The sequence below is a fragment of the Ricinus communis genome, chromosome 6 (genome assembly GCF_019578655.1).
Source record: "Ricinus communis isolate WT05 ecotype wild-type chromosome 6, ASM1957865v1, whole genome shotgun sequence".
Classification (NCBI taxonomy): domain Eukaryota; kingdom Viridiplantae; phylum Streptophyta; class Magnoliopsida; order Malpighiales; family Euphorbiaceae; genus Ricinus; species Ricinus communis.
Window position 1 is genome coordinate 17,579,546 of NC_063261.1, and position 22,805 is coordinate 17,602,350.

The window sequence follows — 22,805 nt, forward strand, 5'->3', positions numbered from 1 at the left end:
GAATAAAATTCAAATGTACCAAAAGCATCAATGCTTCTTTTTTTAATTTCAGTACTCCTAAATGAAAATGAGCTTAATATAATAATTTTAAAAAAATTAAAATAAAAATGAATCTGAAAAATTAAAAACAAAGTATAACATAAGACTTTAGATTTGAAAAATATGAAAAAACCATTCAACAAGGCTAACAAAAGAAAACTGAGAAAGAGAAACAAAAATGTTGATAAGTGGTTATCTATAAAGAGAAAGATAAATGAAAGAGAAGAGTAGTGTGCATCTAAACATATCGTACAAGAAAAGGAAATATTATGTTGAAGATAGTAACGAGGCAATTTCACAAGAGATATTGAGATTATTATTTTTTCTTTTAATCTTTTAAATTTTTTATGAGAATTTTTTATCTAGACTTGGTATATATACTACAACTAATAGAAGAGTGATACATATATATATAAATGTTTTATACTTTTATTATTGAATGATTGATACATATTTCATCATTTAAAACTAATAAATATATGTCAATTATTTTTTAATTTGATGTATAGGTAGAGATATACACCAAACCTAAGATGTAATAAGCCACATATCTTTTCTTTTTATTATTTGTTTACTAAAAGAGTGGATCCTACATCAGTCAACTTTGAGATTTATTGACCTAATGATTTTTAAAATTTTTATTAAAAAAAATAAGTTTTTATGGAGAAAAAAAAACATCAAGTGCCAATATACTCGACCAGGTAAGTTTAGGGTCCAATTTGTACATTTGCCCTTTTAATAATAGAGTAGACAGAATTTTAGAAAGAAAACCAAACAAATAAATATGCTCTTTAATGAGTATTTTCTTTCATCTTTCTGTTTATACATTTTTTCCTCAGTTAGCCGTTGACCTGTATTCAACTCTCTAGTCTTGCTGTTGAGAGGTTACAGAGAGCTATCTATACACTGCTGTCACTTGTGCTGTTGAAAAGATTAAAGAGGGCTATCTATTTGCTGCTGTCACTTAGAGTGAGGTAAGTAAGCAAGCTTCGTGATTTCAATAGCAGTTTCTTGTTTTCATTTTGAACAATTCCTGAAAGTACAAAAATATATATATATATATTGGGAAAATAAAGAAATTGAGTAGGAAATGGCTCTGGATGCGATTCTTGCAATTGTTCCCACTATTTTTGAGTATACTTTTGTACCCATCAAAAGACACCTGGGCTATGCTTTTAATTACAAGAGTCAAGTTGAAAACTTCAAGAATTGGACCGAGAAGTTGGTCAGTGCAAGAGAGAGACTGCAGCATTCTGTTGATTATGCTGTGAGAGGTGGGGAAGAGATTGAGAATGATGTTAAGAGGTGGATAATTGGGGTAGATAAGGCAATTGAAGAAGCTGATAAGCTTATCAAAGATGATCAAGAAGAAGCAACGAAGAGGTGTTTCATTGGACTGTGTCCTAATGTTAAGGCTCGTTACAATCTTTGCAAGAAAATGGAGAAGTATAGTAAGGTTATTGCTGAGCTACAGAATAAAGGAAGATTTGATCCAGTTTCCTACCGTGTGCAGCTACAGCAGATAGTTACTTCATCTGTTAAAAATAGAGGGGCGCTGCATTCGAGAATGTCAGTTTTGAAAGAAGTAATGGATGCATTGGCAGACCCTAATGTTCTTATGGTTGGGGTGTGTGGCATGGGTGGTGTTGGTAAAACCACTCTAGCAAAGGAGGTGCACCAACAAGTTATAGAAGAAAAATTATTTGATATAGTGGTCATGGCTACTGTATCTGAAAAGCCAGATATCAGAAAGATTCAAGGAAACATTGCTGATGTGTTGGGGTTAAAATTTGATGAGGAAACTGAAACTGGAAGAGCCTATCGACTACGTCAGAGGTTAATGACAGAGAAGAAGATTCTTGTAATACTAGATAACATTTGGGCACAACTTGAATTGGAGGAAGTAGGAATTCCATGCAGGGTTGATCACAAAGGATGCAAAATATTACTGACCTCAAGAAGTAGAGATTTATTATCGTGTGACATGGGTGTACAGAAAGTTTTCAGACTTGAAGTTTTACAGGAAGAAGAGGCCTTGAGCTTATTTGAGATGATGGTGGGTGATGTCAAAGGTGGGGAATTTCAATCCGCAGCAAGTGAAGTCACTAAAAAATGTGCAGGTTTGCCTGTTTTGATCGTGACAATTGCAAGGGCTTTAAAAAATAAGGACTTGTATGTGTGGAAGGATGCTGTGAAGCAGCTCTCTAGGTGTGACAATGAAGAAATACAGGAAAAAGTTTACTCAGCTTTAGAGCTGAGTTACAATCATTTAATCGGTGCTGAGGTCAAGTCACTTTTCTTGCTTTGCGGTTTGCTAGGAAAGTCTGATATTGCAATCCTAGATTTGTTGATGTACAGTACGGGTCTGGGTTTATTTAAAGGCATTGATACATTGGGGGATGCAAGAAACAGAGTGCACAAACTGATCAGTGACCTCAAAGCCGCTTGCTTGTTGCTAGATAGTGACATCAAGGGGCGGGTGAAAATCCATGATGTTGTACGAGATGTTGCCATCTCCATTGCATCAAGAATGCAGCTTCTGTTCACCGTCAGAAATGGTGCTCTTTTGAAGGAATGGCCAAACAAGGATGTGTGTAAAAGCTGCACAAGAATTTCTCTGCCGTACAATGATATCCATGGGCTTCCTGAAGTGTTGGAATGCCCAGAATTAGAGTTATTTTTGCTTTTCACTCAAGACATTTCTCTAAAAGTACCTGATTTATGTTTTGAATTGACAAAAAACCTCAGAGTATTGAACTTTACAGGAATGCATTTTTCATCTCTTCCTCCATCATTGGGTTTCCTAAAAAACCTTTTCACCTTGTGCTTGGATTGGTGTGCACTGCGTGATGTAGCTATCATCGGAGAGCTGACAGGATTGACAATTCTTAGCTTCAAGCACTCTGATATTGTTGAGTTGCCTAGAGAAATAAGACAATTGACTAAGCTAAAGTTCTTAGATTTGAGTCATTGTTTGAAGCTCAAAGTTATTCCTGCAAAAATCATATCAGAGTTGACTCAATTAGAAGAACTATATATGAATAATAGCTTTGATCTATGGGATGTTCAAGGGATCAACAATCAACGTAATGCAAGCCTTGCAGAGCTGGAATGCTTGCCTTATTTGACAACTTTGGAAATATGCGTTCTTGACGCCAAAATACTACCAAAAGATCTGTTCTTCAGAAAATTGGAAAGATTTAGGATATTCATAGGAGACGTGTGGAGTGGAACTGGTGATTATGGAACCTCAAGAACACTTAAGCTGAAGCTCAATACAAGCAGCATCCATTTGGAGCATGGGCTTAGCATATTGCTGGAAGTAACAGAAGATTTGTACTTAGCTGAAGTGAAAGGGATTAAAAGTGTCTTATATGATCTGGATAGCCAAGGATTTACACAACTGAAGCATCTAGATGTCCAAAATGATCCTGAAATACAATATATAATTGACCCCAATAGGCGGTCTCCATGTAATGCCTTTCCCATCCTAGAATCCTTGTATCTGGACAACTTGATGAGCTTGGAGAAGATTTGTTGTGGGAAACTCACAACAGGGTCTTTCAGCAAATTAAGATCATTAACTGTTGTAAAATGTGACAGATTAAAGAATCTTTTTTCATTTTCCATGATGAGGTGCCTTTTGCAACTTCAGCAAATGAAAGTAGTTGATTGTGCTAACCTGGAAGAGATTGTTGCTTGTGGGAGTGAAGACACAGACAATGACTATGAAGCAGTCAAGCTCACTCAATTATGCTCCCTAACATTAAAGCGTCTACCAATGTTCAAAAGCTTTTGCTCTAAGAAAAAGGTGTCTCCCATATCTCTAAGAGTACAAAAGCAATTGACAACTGATACAGGGTTGAAGGAAATTGCGCCAAAGGGTGAGCTTGGTGATCCGTTGCCACTGTTCAATGAAATGGTATGTTGAATGCGCAGACTCTGATCCCTCTTCTGTTCCCACCCAATGCTAAGATATAGCAATTTCAAATTTACAGCTAGATTTTCCATTGCAATATGTATAGCACAGTAGTAACTTAATGGCACTACATTATAAAGTAATGAAAAATATTATTTTTAAACATTGTGGGATTTCGGTAAATTCAATGTCATATTGCTCATGAGAGGATTAAGACGTCATGATAACAAGACAAAATAGTATGTTAACATGTAAAATTTAAGATGTATAAAGCTTCGAACTTTTCCCAAATCAATTATAAATTTTGAAAAGAAGAAGATCAATTAATGAAAAAAGAGTTGATATATGCTTTACTGATAGCCAAAGAATACCAAGCAGGGGCTTTAGGCTTTAAATGACAAATGGCATTCATGTTGCAAGAGGCAACAGCCTGTAGTATTGTTTTCAGTTTTAAAACAATCTTGCATCTTTTTTCATGAAATGCAACATTTTATTTCTGCAGTTTTGCTTTCCAAATTTGGAGAACCTGGAATTGTCATCAATTGCCTGTGAAAAGATATGCGACGACCAGCTTTCTGCAATATCTTCAAACTTAATGAGCTTGATTGTGGAGCGCTGCTGGAATTTGAAGTATTTATTTACGTCTTCATTAGTTAAAAATCTTTTGCTGCTGAAAAGACTTGAGGTCTTTGATTGTATGTCCGTGGAAGGGATAATAGTTGCAGAAGAACTTGTAGAAGAAGAGAGGAACAGAAAAAAACTATTCCCAGAACTAGACTTCTTGAAGCTCAAGAATCTGCCACATATCACAAGGTTCTGTGATGGATATCCAGTTGAATTCAGTTCTCTGAGGAAATTGTTGATCGAGAATTGCCCTGCATTGAATATGTTCGTATCAAAATCACCAAGTGCAGACATGATCGAAAGCAGAGAAGCAAAGGGCATGAACTCAGAGAAGAACCACCATACAGAAACTCAACCTCTCTTCAATGAAAAGGTATATTTTCTACTTTAATGTACATATAGAGATTACTATGTTGAGCATTATATAACTCTATTCCTAATCAAAACCAGCACAGTACTTGCTAAATAGAAGAAAAGAGTAAAAAGGGGATAGAAGCAAATACTGATTAAGGAGTCCTTTGGAAGCCCTTGAAGAGCATGCTGTTTAAACATAATATGCAGCACAAAAAGTAATCTTTTCTTTTCCTCTTGACCAAATAATAAGAATAAAAAAGAAGATTCCACCAACTTAATTGCCTAAGTCTTCCCACTTACTATAATTTGTTTATTCTTTTGTCCACACAAGAAACTAGAAGATCCTTGTTTTATTTTCTTTTGTTTATGAGGATAATAGATACCTCTGCTATCTTATGTTAATCATCTTATGCCTAATTCTGTTAAATTTAAATTGAAAAAATATTCTTGACAAAGAAGAGTATAATTGCAGGTTGCATTCCCTAGCTTGGAAGAAATAGAACTCTCCTACATTGATAACTTAAGAAGGATATGGCACAACCAACTTGATGCAGGTTCCTTTTGCAAACTGAAAATAATGAGGATAAATGGTTGTAAAAAGTTACGGACTATTTTTCCTTCTTATCTGTTGGAAAGATTCCAGTGTTTAGAGAAGTTGTCATTAAGTGATTGTTATGCACTAGAAGAGATATATGAACTCCAAGGGCTGAATTTTAAAGAAAAACATTTATTAGCAACATCTGGGCTGAGAGAATTGTACATACGTTCTTTACCTCAGCTGAAAAGTATATTGAGTAAGGATCCACAAGGGAACTTTACCTTCCTAAACCTCCGCCTTGTAGACATTTCATATTGCTCGATGAAAAACCTTTTTCCAGCCTCCGTGGCCACTGGTCTTTTGCAACTTGAGAAGCTGGTGATAAACCATTGTTTTTGGATGGAGGAGATTTTTGCAAAAGAAAAAGGTGGAGAAACAGCCCCTAGTTTTGTATTCTTGCAACTAACCTCTTTGGAGCTTTCAGACCTTCCAAACTTTAGGAGTTTCTATCCAGGATTGCATACTTCAGAATGGCCAAAGTTAAAATCTATGAAGGTGTTTGAGTGTGAAAAAATAAAAAATTTTGCTTCAGAATTTTTCTTTCTCCAAGGACCAGGTGGAGAAGGCCAATTCAGTGTCCCAACCCAATCACCCATCCCCTCGATGGAAAAGGTATGAGTTATCGTATTTATTTAAAATATGTCTTCATATATGAAATAGATGTTTCTGAGCTTCCATGAAAGTTTAGAACTTCTATCCTACTTAGAAGCTATCTTTATATTAAGTCCTAAAATTATATTGCCTGGACACATAGTCTATCTATGTGTGATTTATCTCTTTCAAAGGTTAGCTTACTTTTCCTAGGAAAAAGAAAGAGGAAAAAAAGAACGCCTATTGTGTAAAAATTATGAATCATTTTTCACATTCAAATAATTCTTTTTCTATTTGTTTTTTATTGTCTTGAAACTGTATGTTATCTTTGATCTGATATCTGTTTTATGCATCGTGCCCTCTCTTGAATAATATTTTCAAGTATCTTTTCACACTGAGGAGATACAATTGCAAAAAAGCGAAAACCTAAACAACACGATGGTCACAACCATATTAACAGTTGTAACTCTCATATCTGTATTACTTGCCATTTATCCGAACTACAGGAACATAATCTGGTTCTATACTATCTCATTATTTTCACATTTTTCTTATATTATCTTGACTGTAGCTATTATGCTCTCCCTCTCTCTCTCTGCAAGGTGAGCTTGGCATTTCTCATTCTCTCTCTCTGCAGGGTGAGCTTGGCATTTCTCCTTCACAATGCTGTATGGATGAACTGCGCCTGGAGCCAAATGAAAATATACCTGGAGACATATGTGAGAATGATCCCGATGATGGTTTAAGTTCAATGTTTCAAGGAGAGATGCTCCAGCAGCTAAATAACAATAACTTTCCTGAATTTTCTGATAGGTTGGTGCTACTTATGTAGTTCTGCTCTATTGGTTCTATTCTTTTGATGCTTTCTCTTCTATGAGGTTTGTGAAAAATAAGAGTAAATTGTCAGAGTGTTTATTGATATTCTTTATGTATATCCTGTGTATTCTTGCTCTCGTAACAAAGTTCAATTTAGAGAAACAGATGCTTTGAGAATTAATCTATATTGTCTTGAGAATCATGTCTGATCAGGTGAGAGTTTCTTCAAGTTTTGATTGTGGTGCAAATTTATTCAAGTGCGCTTAGATGTTCTCTCCTTAGCCTTGAAATTGCTATAGTACTTGGAAGTTTCTGTAAGCTTCTGTGCCTATTTCCATTTGTGTGGCTGAAAAATTGAGTGCATCTGCCTTATGCTATACCTTATCTAATTATTAGCTTCACTGATTTCATTGCCTGGCTTCAGTTGTTTTTCTTTACTTAAGCACATTGTATAAGTTTCCAATCCATATTATTTGTCAAGTTCCATATCATTTAATGATATAGAACTGATTGAGAAATTTGCCTCCTAGTGCTTTTACTGCAAATATCTTAGGTAATTGATGAATTTAGGGTTCAGATTTTAGAGAAGGGAAATAGGGATAAGAGTACTTCTCTGTTAGTCCTCCATTAAACAATGTCCTTTACTGTTTATTCAGGTGTTTTCCCTTCCTCTCGTACCTTTTATATACTATGGATAGATTTCAGGATGCTATTCTGTTTTCCTTGAAATTAATTATGATCCTTTTAAATGATACTGTGATGGAACAATTTGACACAAATCTTTCAAAAATTTAAATATCTATTAGCTCTGTCAATATTAACTTTGACTTCTCACCAGAATAACACTGGACCATAGATTAAAGTGCAGTCAATTTGTGAATTTGTGTTCGTATAATATCTATTCCATAACTGAACAAATTAGTTGAACCTCATTTAATCTACAAGCTGGAATGTAATTTCTTAATTTTGTTTCATAAATCATAAGTATAAACAATTTTCTTTCAGAAATGCTGGTAACCCTCCCTCCACTAGTTCATCAGACAAAAGTAATGCAAATGCGAGAGAAGAAGGAATGGCTATGCACTTGCGTCATCCTACCAGCACACATGGTGAGACTCTTCTCTCTACTATAGAAGGTGATGGATGTTTTAGGAATAAGGTTTAATTTGGCCATCGAACTTTATGGTAAGGCTCAATTTGACTCTTCTTCACATTTACGGCCAATTTAACCCCTAAACTTTTCAAATAGGTTCAATTTAGCCTTTTTGAGCGAGTAAGTTAGACGCGCTATACTAAGTGCTTGAGAAAAGGGCTAAAATGAGCTCGAGTGATAAGTTGAGAGACCAATTTGAACCCGAGCAACAAGTTGAGGGGCCAAATTGAAATTCTATTCTATTTTCTTAATTAAAATTAAAAAATTTAAAAAATTACCATAAGTCCATTACACCCTAGAAACCAACTTGCCATTGCCACTAGTACCTTTCTACCACTATCACCCAACACTTCTTAAACAAATAATCACCAACATTATCACCAGAAAGACAAAGCCTAGATGTACAATCCAACACTACCACCATTGCCCTCTTTATCAGCCTCCAAACTGTTACCTCCATCCATCAATTAGAAAAAATAGTATATGCACAATCACTGTAAGCAATCAGAAGCACATTAATCCATCGCTACAAGGGATCAGAGAGTGCAATCTAAGAAACCAAATTTATTGCTACCATCAGGACCAAAATCACACAACCACCAACTTCTTTATTTGCTCAACCAACTAATTAAGATTCTAAAAAAATCTTGATACATAAATTTAATTAGATAATTAAATTAATTATATTAAAGTTATTAAAGAGGGTCAAATTGAGCCTATGCAAAAAGTTAAGTAGCTGCGTTGAGCCCGCATCACTGTTGGGTGGCCAAATTGGATTTTATAATACGTGCAACTCAATCTCTTGAAAAGGAGCCAAATTGAACATAATTCGAAAAGTTTGGAGGTAAACTGGCCATAAAGGTGAAAAGATGTTAAATATAGCTTAACTGCAATTTTTGAGGGCTAAATTGAACCTTATTCTGATAATTTAATTTAATAACAAGTTCATTATCTGTGATAATATTTCTGGTTGCACAGTAGAGGAGCCTGGCATTGAGGGCATTCAGATTATTGGTGATGCTATACCTGGAGAAAGACTCATTGGATGTGGATATACTGTAGGTGGAACTTCTCTTTGCATGTTTCAGGTGAAATTGCTTGTGATTATCTATAGAAAGAGCCATTAGTCTAAATACATTAAGACTAAATACAAAAAGGATTGACTTTCCTCATGCTGAATGTGTTTTGCATATATTAGTGGTTTTGTCAGCTCGAAGATGGCACCAAGCAATATATTGAAGGTAAAAATGAAAGGATATTTAACTTTATGGTGAACTGCATAATAAAAAAATTTAGTTTATGTATGTAACACAGTATGGAAATTCTGTCTCAGGGGCCACGTATCCAGAATATGTTGTCACAGCTAATGATGCAAATAAGCAAATTGGTCTTGACTGCCTACCGATGGATGACCAAGGCCTTCAGGTTATTCAGTAACTGTTAATTATTCTATGGCCAATCTTATGTTTCTTTTCTGAATGGAGTCCATGCATATTATTGCAAATAATTAGGATGCAATATATAGTGAATTATTTGATTGAATTAAGTATATAGTAACTTCCAAATTAGACATGTTTCCTTATGCTTATTAAAAGTATTGTGATTTCTTATCTTATTTCTTCATTTTGGTAATGTTATTAGATTCACCATACTTGTGCACTTTTTCATGGGAAATGATGCTTGTTTGTCTTTGTCATCTAAGATTTCACTTGCATTAAGGTTTCCAGGGCATAAAATCAAAGTGATAGTTGTGACAAATTGAGAAATATTGTTTTCGTAATTAATTATGCATAGTCTATTTTTATCAGGGGAAACTGGTAACAGTTTTTGCAGATGATCCGAAAAATGTAGAATGCGGTAAGTGTGTTTGAATTGAAATTTTCTTGGGCCTGAAAAATAGTTCATGGTCTTTGATATATATATTATGAGCATTCTAGATGGCCCTAGCATTGAGGGTTTTCAAATTATTGGTAATGCTATGCCTGGAGAAAGACTCCTTGCATGTGGATACTCTGTAGGTGGAACTTCTCGTTGCGTGTTTCAGGTGAAATTTCTTGTTGTTATCTATACAAAAAAACCCATTTTATATTAATACATTACAGGCTATTTCTTTTCCATTTTAACTGCTTCTCTGTATGTATTAGTGGTTTTGTCAGCTTGAAGATGGCGGCAGGCAGTATATTGAAGGTAAAAAGTTGGTAGGATTTTTTTATTTCAGGTGCTGTGCATAATCAAAATATATTTCACATATATAACATGGTATGGGAATCTTTGACTCAGGGGCCATATATGCAGAATATCCTGTCACAACTAATGATGTTGATAAGCTAATTGGTGTTGTTTGTAGACCGGAGGACGACCAAGGCCATAAGGTTATTTAGTTTTTGCACTATTTCTGGAGAAAACTATCCATAATATCATAAAATTCTGAGGCAAATGTTAGTAAAGGAATTGACAAATATTATGACATTTTAATTTTTCTTATTTCTTTGAAATTAAAGGGTCTAGATCAAAATAATAATTATATTGAGTCCAATTACTTCATATAGATGTGGCTGTGCGCACATCCTTAACATTTTAACTATTACCCTGGAAGATGACATTTTACTACACTGGGCTGAACTTCAATAGCGTCCCAAAAGTTGTAACATCATTTGGTGACCATCTATTTACTGTTATCAGAAACGTTGTCGGTGTTGCTATTATGCAAGAACAGTTTTATTAAGATTTGGTGACCATCTATTTAAGTCTAGCTCTAATACCATGATAAATGAGCTAGAGTAGAACTCATTCCCAAAAGCTACTTCAAAGGAAGAGGGTGCCCAATTCACATATATACACCATAAAGGCCTAGTAACTTAGCGATGTGGGACAAATACAACTTCTAACATCTTCCTTATCTTTTCCTTTTGATGATGTTGTTAGATCCTTCATATGTAATGCACTTTTTTCTTGGAATTGATGCTAGTATGATTTCAGCTTCTAATTTCTTTGAGTTCCTTGCAACTTTTGATAGTTGAGACAAGTCAAAATATCTTGTTCTCATAGTTATCTTTTGAAACTTTGTATTTATCAGGGGAAACTGGTAACAACTTTTGCAAATGATCAGAAAAAAATAAAACGTGGTAAGTGTATTTGACATGAAGGTATGTTGGGCTTGAAAGTAAGTTCATGGTCTTTGATAAAAAATAATTTTAATTGTTACAATCTAGAGGGCCCTAGCATCGAGGCATTTCAGATTAGTGGTGATGCTATGCCTGGAAACACAATCCATGCTTGTGGATATTCTGTGGGTGGAACTTCTGATTGCATGTTCCAGGTGAACTAATCTATTTAAAAAACACTGTCTGTTATACATTAAAAAGATTGATTGTGCTTATTATTTTTCTGTAAATGTTCATTAGTGGGTTCGTCATCTTGAGGATGGTTCTAAGCAGTACATTGTAGGTAAGAAAAGGAATAATTTTTCTGCTTTCTGGTAGCTTCCTTTTCTTAATTTTCTTTTTATCTTAATGATGTCAAGATTTATAACTACTTTTGGGAAATTTGGCGCAGGAGCCACAGAGCCACATTATGTTGTCACAGCTGATGATGTTGATAAGTTGATTTCTGTTGAGTGCATACCACTGGATGACCAGGGACATCAGGTGAATTTATAAATAGTGATTCTTTTATGGTCTACTGCACTTGTTTCACAGTCGGGAATGAAATTCTTGCATATTACCATACACTTATGTATATCTAATCTCATCTAACTCGTGACATAGAATAGTAATTTGCTTAAAAAATTTAAGACAGAAATTAACGTATCTTTATGACCTTTAATACTTTATTAAATTACCTCAAATAAAAGTTCTTGTTCACCGATCACGTCAAACATTTCAATGGTTTGGCTTTGTAGAAGTTGACATTTCACAAAAAAAATCATGTTAGATGTGTTATCACCATGTAGCACATTGCATTAGTTTTTTTTTGCCTTTGCTGGTCTTCTGTAGAAACTTGCTTTTATGCAGTAAATTTAGAGCACTACTGAATCCTTAATATTAGCCGGTAAATTTTCTGCTATATTTTGTAAGGAATTACATTTCTTTCTGGTTTACTGTAACAGTGAAGAATCTGATTACCAATCTGCTTTTCATTATCCTGAAGCGCAATTGATTAACAGAATTTTGTTCATATGTGTTGAACCTTGATGATAAGCAATAATCTTTTCTCCTTCAAAGTCTTATATTTATGCTGAGTAAACTTGTCTTATTATACATTTCTATTTATCTATTTTTATCAGGGAAAACTAATGAGGCTTTTTGCAAATGACCAAAAAAAAATACAATGTGGTAAGTGTTTGTCCAACTAATTAGTGTCTGTTGAATATTAAGAGATATGTACATAGCTAAAGTTTTTTGTGTATTTGATTTGTGGACATCCATGTTTTCTAGCATTTAACTATTCATTTAAAATATTTCTGATCCTGTAATATTTTGAATTAAGTGTCAGAGGACTACCTCCTTAGACAGACATTCCAGAAAAATAAACAAAAACTGAAATTTATTTATTACATCTCATTTGTACATTCTGGCATTAAATTAATAAAGGCCGATGGAATATTAAACTGCGTAATGACTAAAGGCCATACATAATGGTTTAAGTTGGGAAAGTTAGGACACTTTTCAATGAGAAATTCTAGAGAATCTTGGTGTATGAATTAATGAGTTATCTATAACTTTTTCATCTTTTTATTTGTATTTATATTTTATATCACCTGACACCCATTTTCCCTGTAATCGTAATTGGGTCGGACCTTTGGGCTAGGAAACTAGTTTTGTACTGCTATTCAAATAATCTTGAGATTCTGACTTATATGCTCAGTGTTATAATTAACTCAATACTTCCGTTATTAGCCAGTCTGGATGAAGATTGTTAAAAGTACTAGATCTGAATGAGGGTTGAGAAAATTTTTGCTCATATTGGTTGTTTAATATTCTGTATGAAGAATCAGTAAGCGATTTTTCTTGAACATAAAATTTATTATTTCTTATCTTCTCACGCATAATCAACAAGGAGAAAGGTGGGATCAAAGAATTCTTTACATTTAAAGAAGATATATGCTTCCTTAGGTTCCTATATGTGCCAATTGCCATTCAGCTGTTTTCTTTGTGTCCTTTTGCAAACACAAGCTGCAGATTAGCATGGATGTAAATTTCTTAAACTCATTTTTTAGCTTATTGTTCACTTTTTCCTGCCCTTTGGCAACTTTTGTTGGTCTATTACATAGACGCAGGTATGCAAAGGAAGATTGACACCTATTCATCAATATGTGAAGCAACATTTGGTGTTCTATTGATGGTAAGGATGGTTTTATGCATGTAGGTTAAACAATTTTTTTAGTGCCTTTCTTTCCAGTAGTATGTTCTAAGTAATAATCTCAAGAGTAACTTAAGAGTAAATCTTCTTTAGAGTTGCATTTGTTCCAATTAATCTTCAGCCTTGTGCCATCTAGTTCTTAATTTTATAAGCTTCCTTATCTATAATATTTTTTTTTACGTTATCTTTTTTTACTTTTCCTCTTTTCTGCTATCCTGAATAAGTTGTATATACAGTGAAAGTTTTAATCTTCTACTTCCATATTTAATTTTTGTAAGCAAAAGGGTTTGGGGTTTATATGGGAATTTGAATAAAAATTAATGAGGTGACTGTTCGTGCTAGGGCTATGCGTGGTTAAGTAGGTAAAGTTAACACCCAATTGAATTCATCCGGTGGTAGATTATCTAAAGTGAAATCTGAACCTCAATTATTAGATGAATTGTGTTGGACATGTCAAATAGCAACCATCAATAAAGATCTGCACATTGTGATATTTAGGTAACTAAGTTGATGCTTCTTATTGGATCAACACAAAATTCTTTTTGTTATGGGGGAAACTACTAAAATTCAGGAAGATCTTTTACTGACTGTTGAGATCAGAACTGTTGATCATCGAGATCAAATATATCAAACTGATAAGAGTGAAGAGAATGGGAACTTGGTCACATTGAGAATGAAGATAAAAGATAAGCCTGCTCGGAGCTTGAGGGTTTAAAAATTTAGAATTAGAGTAAAAAGGAAGGTTTTGTGCATATTCGTAATTAATATATTTCTCCATCCTTGCATTACTCATTGAAGTATGTTGTGTGGTGCATTAGCCAAGTTCAAAGAAAAATTAAGCGTTTCACGCATTATTTATAGATTTATAGCTAACAATTTTCTGAATTATATTTCATCTAATTTATTGCTGAAAATGTCTTTTGATAAATACTTCTCTTGTCTCCTCATGTAGATGGACTCTTTTGACAATTGGGAGCCAGCAACTCTAGTGCTGCGACAAGCAGGCTACCAAATTAAGGGCAAGAGTGAAGAAAATGTGGTAATTGCAGAGAAATTCTCAAAGGAGCTATTGGTATGAACTTCTTTACTTAGTAGGCATTTTCTTTTCTTGGTGTCCTTTTCTTTTAATTCGACTTATTAATTTATTAATTGGTTGGGAGGGGGTGGGGAATCTTTTAATGTTTCATCTTAAGGATCTGTTTTGACCTAATAAATTGAATTTGATTGCTTAAACTTTCCATGTTAGGATAATTTTCATTGCACTCTTCTTTTGAAAGGGAAGCTGAATGATGAATCTTGCAATAATTGCAGAGTTATTAATATTTTCCTTTCAGACGTCATATGTGTGTGTGTACTTGGAGAACTGCATTTAATTGTACAAAAGATTGTCATAGAAGTTAAAATTTGTGGAAATTTTTTTAAAAAAAGAATCTTTTTTTCTTGTGGATGTTGCAGATTAAAATTCCTTATGGGCTTTCAAAACAGTTTATTTTAGAATGTTTCGATGGATCTTCTCATACCCTCAGTACATATGATAGCCGGTAATTCTTCTTGTATTTTTAGCTTTTGCATTGATTTTGATCTAATCGTTGGGTTTCTTCTTGCAATATTGGTATCATAACATGTTAATAATAGTGGTGCATGTTGTATTTTGCATGCTTTCCTAGCCTGATGGAGCAGTGTGAACCAATAATAATATCAGAAAAAGATGTAACAATCACAATAAAAGAACTAAAAAGATAAGGAAGCAAAGGTGATATCATACCAACACGAATAGAAAATAATATCAACTTTTAATGTAGGTAACAATGATTCATGTTGGATTGCACAATGAAGGTTATTACCATGTGTTTGTTAAAATTTTTCCTATCACAAGAAATGAAAACAATGTTAAATATAACAATTAGCATGAAGAAAACATTAAAAAGGAAAGAGATTCGAAGGAAACAATGTTACAGTTGCTAGAGCCATCAATATCAATTCAGATTTTCAGTTGAATATTTTTCATGTGATATCAGTGAGGAAATAATAGAGATAACAAAGAAGAGAATGAGCAAGATATAAATCAATATAACCAAAAAATAGCCTGTTAATTTCAACTAAAATTGGAGCCAGTCTGACCTACTATCTTTATGTAAAGAGCCAAGATTAATTTATTTTGACATTCACACTGTATGCATGAAATTGGCCTGCTTTCTATAGATGTCATGTAACTAATGTTAGCACAATTGGAGGTGACACTAGGGACTTCCATATCTTTATTGGGTTGCGCCAAGGATATAAAGTGAGTACCTACCTTTTTGCATTAGTTATGGAATAATTAACAAAGCATATGCAAAAAGATAAGAATATCCCTTGGTTTATGATGTTCGCTGATGATGTTATGCTGATAGATGAGACTTAAATAGAAGTTAATAAGAAGTTGGAGCTTTAAGGAGTATACTGGAATCTAAGGGTTTTGTTATAGTCTACTATCTTTCCTAATATATTACTAGTTAATTTCCTATTTAGCTATTACAGGTGATTGTTAGGATCATTAAGTTTTTTTAATTGTTTTTCTTAATATTTTGCTAGTTGATTTCCTCTTTAGCTGCTATAGGTAATTTTTAGAATTGTCTTTAATTATGGTAAGTATGGTTTAAGGGTGAAAGGCTAGCATACATTCTCTTCTTAAGTGTAATTCGACATAGATAAAAAAGGTAGAAGTTCTAGCAAACACTCTTCACCTTCTCTTGATCCAATGATGAATCATAAACCCATACCTGGATACCAAAAATAAGCAATAACAATTTGGTATTGGTGACTATCACAATGGGTGGTGATCTACGAAGTTTGTAGCAGCAACTGGAGCGTTTACATCAGTGACCATATAAAATAAGGTTGAAACCTCATCTTGCATAAACTATTTAGCTTGTGTCGAAGCCTAATCATCTCTACTTATAGGTTTCTTTATTTCTTTATATTTATTTGATGTGGCATTCTATCCATATCTCCAACACTCTGTCTCAAGTGCAATTGTGCTAGGATCGTTTGTTACTTGTCAAATATTTCTTGGTCTATCTCCTTGATGCCCAATTATGCTAGCCTAGCTCCAGGTCTTCAAATATAAGCCTAGAATTTGTGTGGCTGTTAGGCCATCTTCAGCTTTGATACCACAAAAAAACTCTATAGGCTTTTAAGAGTGTTGGGCGAAATTATATCAATGCCCATATAAGTGGGTTGAAACCTCACCTTGCGTAAAACCAATTGGCTTGTGCTAAGGCCCAATCTTCTTTATTTATATATTACTTGATTTCCTTATATTTATTCATTGTGGAGTATTCACATCAGCTTTGATACCATATAGAAATTGCATAGGCTTTTAAGAGTGTTGGGCGAAATTATATCAGTGACCATATAAGTAGGTTGAAACCACACCTTGCATAAAACCAATTGGCTTGTGCTAAGGCCCAATCTCTTTTATTTATATATTACTTGATTTCTTTATATTTATTCGTTGTGGTGTTCTATTCACATCTCCAACATTGTCAAGATGACAAATTATACACAAGTGAAGAAATGGTTAGTAGGGACAAGGGCTTGACTAAGAAATTGGGGGGTTTGTCCCAAAAATTGCAGCAGCCAAGTCAGTATGACATGAGGAAAGTAGTGCAAGTGGAAGCAGAATTGAAAGCTAGCAGCAAAAAACAATACTTCAGGCCGAGTTGAGGATGATTCTTATGTTCCAAGGCATTCCAGACTAGAATTTCCTTGTTATGATGGTCATTGTGACCTTCTAGGCTGGTTAAACAGGTGCTAGCATTTTGTTCATTTACCAGCACACCTCAAAAGAAGATGAGGTGAACTTGACATCTTTTCATCTAGAGATGACGCACAATTATGGTTTTTAAAGTTGGAAATAGACCAACCTTACTTGAGTTGGGATGATTTTGATCAACAATGCAATCTAAGATTTGGACCGCCTACTCAATAATAAATTTGGGGAACTAAATTAAAACATGATGGGACAATCATGAAATAGCAACATCGTTTTGAGCAAATTGCAGGACATGCTAGCACTTTAACCGCAGAACAGGAGGTGCAATTATTCATTAATGGTTTTGCAAGATTATACTGCAGTAGAGATAGAAATTTCAGCACCCAAAAGACCTAACTAGTGCAATGAGTTTGGCCCACTTTTATGAGGTGAGAAGGCTGGCGAAATAATAGCATGTCAATGTCAACACCACTAAGCCAGCTGGGCCACAAATGTCTCACAAGGCAGAGATGGAAGAAAGGTGAAGTACAGGGCTCTGCCTGTGCTACGAGGAGCAGTATGTGAAAGGTCATCAATGCACAAGGCTATTCACCATGCAAATTTAGGAAAAAAATGACAGCCCAAGGATGGAGGGGCTATAATGAGGTAAGATTTGAGCCTAAAAGTTATGTCTATGCTATTACTGGCGTATGTGCTTCACAGGCTACAAGTTAAGGGCTGCATGGAGGGGAAGAGGTGGATTTTCTACAGCAGCAGTTCCCTCACTGGCACTCAAGGGCAAGTGCATTTCTGAGGGAGGGAATGATGTTACAATTTACTATCTTACTTAACATTTTACTAGTTAATTTCCTATTTAGCTATTATACGATTCTTAGGATCATTAAGTTCTCCTTAAATATTTTTTTTTAATATTTTGCTAGTTTAGGATCTTCCATATTTAAGTTTTTCTTAATAGGTTGTCTTTAATTATGGCAAGTGGGGTTCACGGGTTAAAAGTTAACCTACTCTCCCTTGTGATTATTTAAATATTATTTTCTTATAGAATATAACAAGCATAAATCTCTCCAAGATTGTGAACTCCTAAAGTTTAGATATCGTAGGGTTCTCTCTAATGAGCCCTTAAGTATAATTCAACCTAGGTTGGAATGGTAGAAATTCCAGCAGACACTCTTCGCCCTCTCTTGATCCTATGATGAACATAAACCCATAACCCAATCCCAAACATAAGGCCATAACAGGTTTGAAACTATATAGAATTAAAATAGTACAATATGCATTATAAGTTAGCAAGGTAGAAGCAAGGAAATGGATGATGTGAGCTTGGGTGGAGTGGCATTGCCGTAGAGCGTACGATCCAAATACCTTACCTCGATCTTTCAAGGAGACAGAAACTGCAAGGAGGATGGTAGTCATAGTAGCATGGAGAAAAAGGAGAAATGCCTCAGGATTAATGTGATTGCAAGCCCTTAAGTTTAAAGGAAAGTGTTACTCCCATTGTGATACAATTTGCTATATGATATACAGAAGCGAGTGTCGGGTGACAAAGAAGCAACATGTTTCCAAGATGAGTATTGCTGAGATAAAAATGTTGAGGTGGATGTGTGGACATACTAGAATAGATAGAAAATGTAATAAGAGTAGTAGGGAAAGGTTGGGACTGTTTCCATTAAACTTTAGCTCGAGTTCAAGTTCGAGTTTGAGCTTTCCAAAAGCTCAGCCGAGCTCGAGCTTGTCTAGTTAGGATCGAGCTCGAGCTCGAGTTCTTCAAAACTCGACTCATTTACATCCTTGTGTAGCCCAAGACCATGCCGAATAGAAAAGGAGAATTCATATAGCCCAACCCAATTGTTATTGATGCTTAGTTGAATTAAGCTGAGCTGATATAACTGAAATTTCTAAAGGTCTATTAAATCGATGGTTGGATTAAACTAATATAAGAGAATCAAAATCCAAAATTGTACTATTATAAGCTGATTTCTAATGAAAATTTTCTAATTACTCATATTTCCAATGGAGTGTTTGCTATAACTTGTATTGCATAAGTACTGATCGCAGGCTTATGCAAAGAATGTTGCTCTCTCTCTCTCTCTCTCTCTCTCTCCCTTTCTTTTCCCTTATGTTAAGTCTAATCTATCTAAGATCAAAATTATAAGTGACAAACAAAAATTTATCACATTTCTTATTAATCTAACACTATTTAACATGATGATGTTCATATCTTTGGCAGAATGCGTGACACTGTTGTGCTGACAATGAGAATGTTCCTGAGCAAGGTTTCTCTTTCTTCTTCTATTCTATACATTTTCCCCTTTTGTCTTGTTCAATGTTGCTTGAATATCACCATTTTGCATACAGACATGTGGGTTTGAAATGATACTCTTTAGGTAATCAACTTATGTTACCCCAGGAAAATAATATGATAATCCTTTTGCTAATATATACAGTACGCTGTCTGTTGATAACTTTTAGTTTCAGCAATGAATTCATACTATAAAATACTGGATTTAAGTTAAGATCAATCTTTTCTATCCTGGTTAGATAATTCCTAATTATTCATTCGAATTTTTCATGGTAGAGATACTCTTTTAAGCATCAATGGTAGCAAAACCTTTGAGGCGCCTACATGTTTGAGGAATTTAAAGGACAATAAAGTTAGAAATAGAATACATATTTACTTGTGATAATTCTAAATGCTTGTCCATTAATCAGAAAGTATAACAGATATTCAGTTTTGGTCAAAAACATAAATACTGAGATCTGTGTCTCTTTTAACATAAATGTTTCTAACATTCTTAGAGATAGCAGGTAGGTTTCAATAATTAGACCTTGGTCGGTTGAGGTTCCCTGTACTTTCTTCATTTTAGTTATTTATATATTGGAATCTTGTTCGATTGAATGCCCAATTCTTTTCAAGTTAGTCTCTAGTTATGCATATACATGCATATTCTGCCTTTAATCCAAGAGAACCTCTCTCTCTCTCGCTCTCATTTTATTTATGCAACTAGTAAAGTTTTTCCTTTTGTGACCTGTAGTTTACGGGTTTGAGATATGGAAACGGCCTCCTTGCACAAAATGCAAGGGACAGGCTGTGTGCATATGCACTCTCCCTCCCGAACTTGCCAGGAAGCACTTTGTGCACTAGATAAGCCCTTTAAGGGGCAAGTTGGATCTGTTTTGTCTTCTGTTATAAAACAAAATAAGTTTTTTATGTTTTCATGTTATTTAATCTCCTGCAGTTCTTGAACTCCTTTAAAGTGCTGGTTGTGGAAAAATGTAATGCACTGGAAGCATTATTTGATGTGGAAGGATCGAATATCAAAGAAGGACATGCTGGAATATCACAGTTAAATGAATTGCATTTAATTGAACTCCCAAGGTTGAGGTTTATATGGAACAAGAAATCTAGGGGAGCTTTGGGCTTTAAAAACCTAACAGTGCTGAAAATTCATGATTGTAACTGCTTAGCAAATATGTTTACTTTATCGATGTCGTTGGGCCTTGTGCAACTTCAATATATGGAAGTGAAAAGATGTCCATCGATGGAAGAAATTATCACAAAAGGAGAAGAGCAAGTACTGTTGGACAAACCCATATTCCCTTCCTTATACTACATCAATTTTGAGTCTTTACCTTGCTTAAGGAGTTTTTATTCAGGAAGTGATGCTATTGAATGCCCATCCTTGGAAAAAGTTGTTGTGGTTGACTGTCCAAAGATGGAAGCATTTTCTTCCAAATTTCTAAGGGAACGAGGTCCATTGGATAAGAGAAACACAAATAGTTTTCAAGGAAGTCTTTGACATTCCTGTCATATATTTTTCAGTAGCAGGGTAAGTTTATTATTGTCAGTTTTAAATCTTGCAAGATCGTTTTTTTCTTATTCCATAACTCATCTGTTCCAACTCCCCTCTTAACTCGTTTCTCTGAATCACTTGCAGTTCACTAGAACATGAAAAGATAAATAACTTAGGTGAGTCTCAGAGTGGCCCCTTAATTCGCAATGGTGTCCATGAAAGGATACCCCAGTGAATAAAGTTTAGGATTTCTACTTAGTAAGCCCAGATACTAGTGCTACCATTGGTTGTCTAGTCCAAACTCCAAAGCCTAATTCATCTGGTGAAGGCCCCAAAAACAGAGTGTTGCCAATGGTTACTTCCACATATCTGCTCATCTTAAAGGTTGTGCTGGTTTAATGAAAGATTACTAGTAGAATTGGCCAAGGCTGCGTCCTATAATCTGATCTGAACCAAGTATATCTAATATGCATATCAACGTGATATTAGGTAGGAATAAGCGTTGGTCTGGCTTTCCTGAGGTGGACTAAACAAAATATCAAGAATGCTAACCAAATCCTCCTCTAGCCAGGATGGACCATGTTGGTCTCTGAATCCATAGGGGGTTCTTGTAGGATTTCTCATTCCTTTCCAATAGAATTCAAGTCTGAGCAAACAGCTCAGACCCATGCATATTTTTCAGTGCTGGAGAGTTTGTTGCCTAAACTCCAGTTAAGGTCTTTGAATTTTTCTTTTTAAAAAAAAAAAAATTTCTCAGTACTCTACATCAGAGAGACTGCTTTTACTTTTGTACATCTAATGTTTTATATGGTTTCTAGGTTAGCAATTAAGAAAGCTCAATATGTCTTAACTGCCAAAGCTCAGACATACTGTGGAGGAAGACTGCCAGTTAATATTTAGTATCTGGAATCATTAGAAGTACTTGAATGCAGAGGACTGGAAGTTACAGTGCCATGTTCATTTTGGTTTCAGAATTTGGACAACCCTGAATGCGGAAATTTCGTGCATTGATAAATCTGATGACATCCTAAACGGCCAAAAGTCTGATCATCTCTCAGGAACGACCATAAATGAATGCCAAATGATACAAGAAATGGTTGCCAGTGAGAGTGATGCTGTGGGGAGCTGGAATGTTCATTAGCAACATTTACCAATTTCACTTTATCTTGTTTCCCCCCTTATACAAGGAATATATCATTGGGCATGCTGATAATGGTGATTCCCATTGTTGGAAGCTTGCAAAACTTGCCAATGCGGCATCTGTTCAGGATGAAAAATCCATTCAAAAGATAACAGTATTGATGATAGTTCAAACTGTCGGATCCGAAATGCGCTATCATTATGGTTACTGAATTTTTATTACAATTATTTTTTATGTAATGGCATAAAAATAAATGTGGATGGTAAAATTCATTTCTGCAACTTGTATAACTTCTCAAATGAAAGTGCTATCCATACAAGTTCAGATTATCACTTAATAACCCTCCTGACCTCTCTTAAGGATGGAAAGTTTTCTCTTCTCCCTCCAGATGGATGGAAAACATCTTTTCCGCCTGATGTCAGCATGTATACTTAGATGGAAGGAGGGAAGCTTCATCCAGAGAGAAATGAGGGAATGAATACTTTCTCTACAGATGGAAACCTTTCCTTGTGGAAAGAAACTTTCCCTCATGGAAGGGAAAAAGAGAAACAAGCTAACTTCTGCAGAAGAGTGAGGATTTAAGTTAACTAAATTTGCTGGCCCTGTGACAATAGAGTAAATAGTGTAGGAAGAGAGGCATTCCAGCATCTTTAACATTTTA

General features: G+C 34.7%; 1 protein-coding gene across 5 annotated transcripts; it reads left to right on the top strand.

Moving 5' to 3' along the window:
* Positions 1-828: 828 nt before the first annotated feature.
* LOC8266842 lies at positions 829-22,310 on the top strand. 5 transcript variants are annotated; one of them, XM_015721479.3, is made up of 23 exons: positions 834-3,961; positions 4,461-4,955; positions 5,409-6,146; positions 6,763-6,938; positions 7,947-8,050; positions 9,076-9,182; positions 9,293-9,335; positions 9,428-9,519; positions 9,903-9,951; positions 10,032-10,138; positions 10,239-10,281; positions 10,375-10,466; positions 11,171-11,219; positions 11,307-11,413; positions 11,499-11,541; positions 11,650-11,741; positions 12,380-12,428; positions 13,367-13,437; positions 14,408-14,527; positions 14,911-14,996; positions 19,440-19,485; positions 20,449-21,039; positions 21,822-22,310. In XM_015721479.3, exons 1-22 carry the CDS (start codon positions 1,130-1,132, stop codon positions 21,007-21,009), a joined length of 6,102 nt encoding a protein of 2,033 aa, XP_015576965.2. In that variant the 5' UTR covers positions 834-1,129; the 3' UTR covers positions 21,010-21,039; positions 21,822-22,310. The 5 variants fall into 5 exon arrangements, 3 of the variants coding, with proteins under 3 accessions (XP_025013768.2, XP_015576965.2, XP_015576964.2); XM_015721478.3 differs by having other exon boundaries at positions 835-3,961; positions 9,073-9,182; XM_025158000.2 differs by lacking the exon at positions 20,449-21,039 and having other exon boundaries at positions 832-3,961; positions 9,073-9,182.
* The last annotated feature ends 495 nt before the right edge of the window (positions 22,311-22,805 follow it).

Coding starts and splice junctions, on each gene's coding strand:
- LOC8266842 (XM_015721478.3), top strand. CDS start 1,130: ATGGCTCTGGATGCGATTCTTGCAATTGTTCCCACTATTTTTGAGTAT. Junction 4,956..5,408: donor AACCTCTCTTCAATGAAAAG/GTATATTTTCTA, acceptor GTATAATTGCAG/GTTGCATTCCCTAGCTTGGA. Junction 13,438..14,407: donor CATTTGGTGTTCTATTGATG/GTAAGGATGGTT, acceptor CTCCTCATGTAG/ATGGACTCTTTTGACAATTG.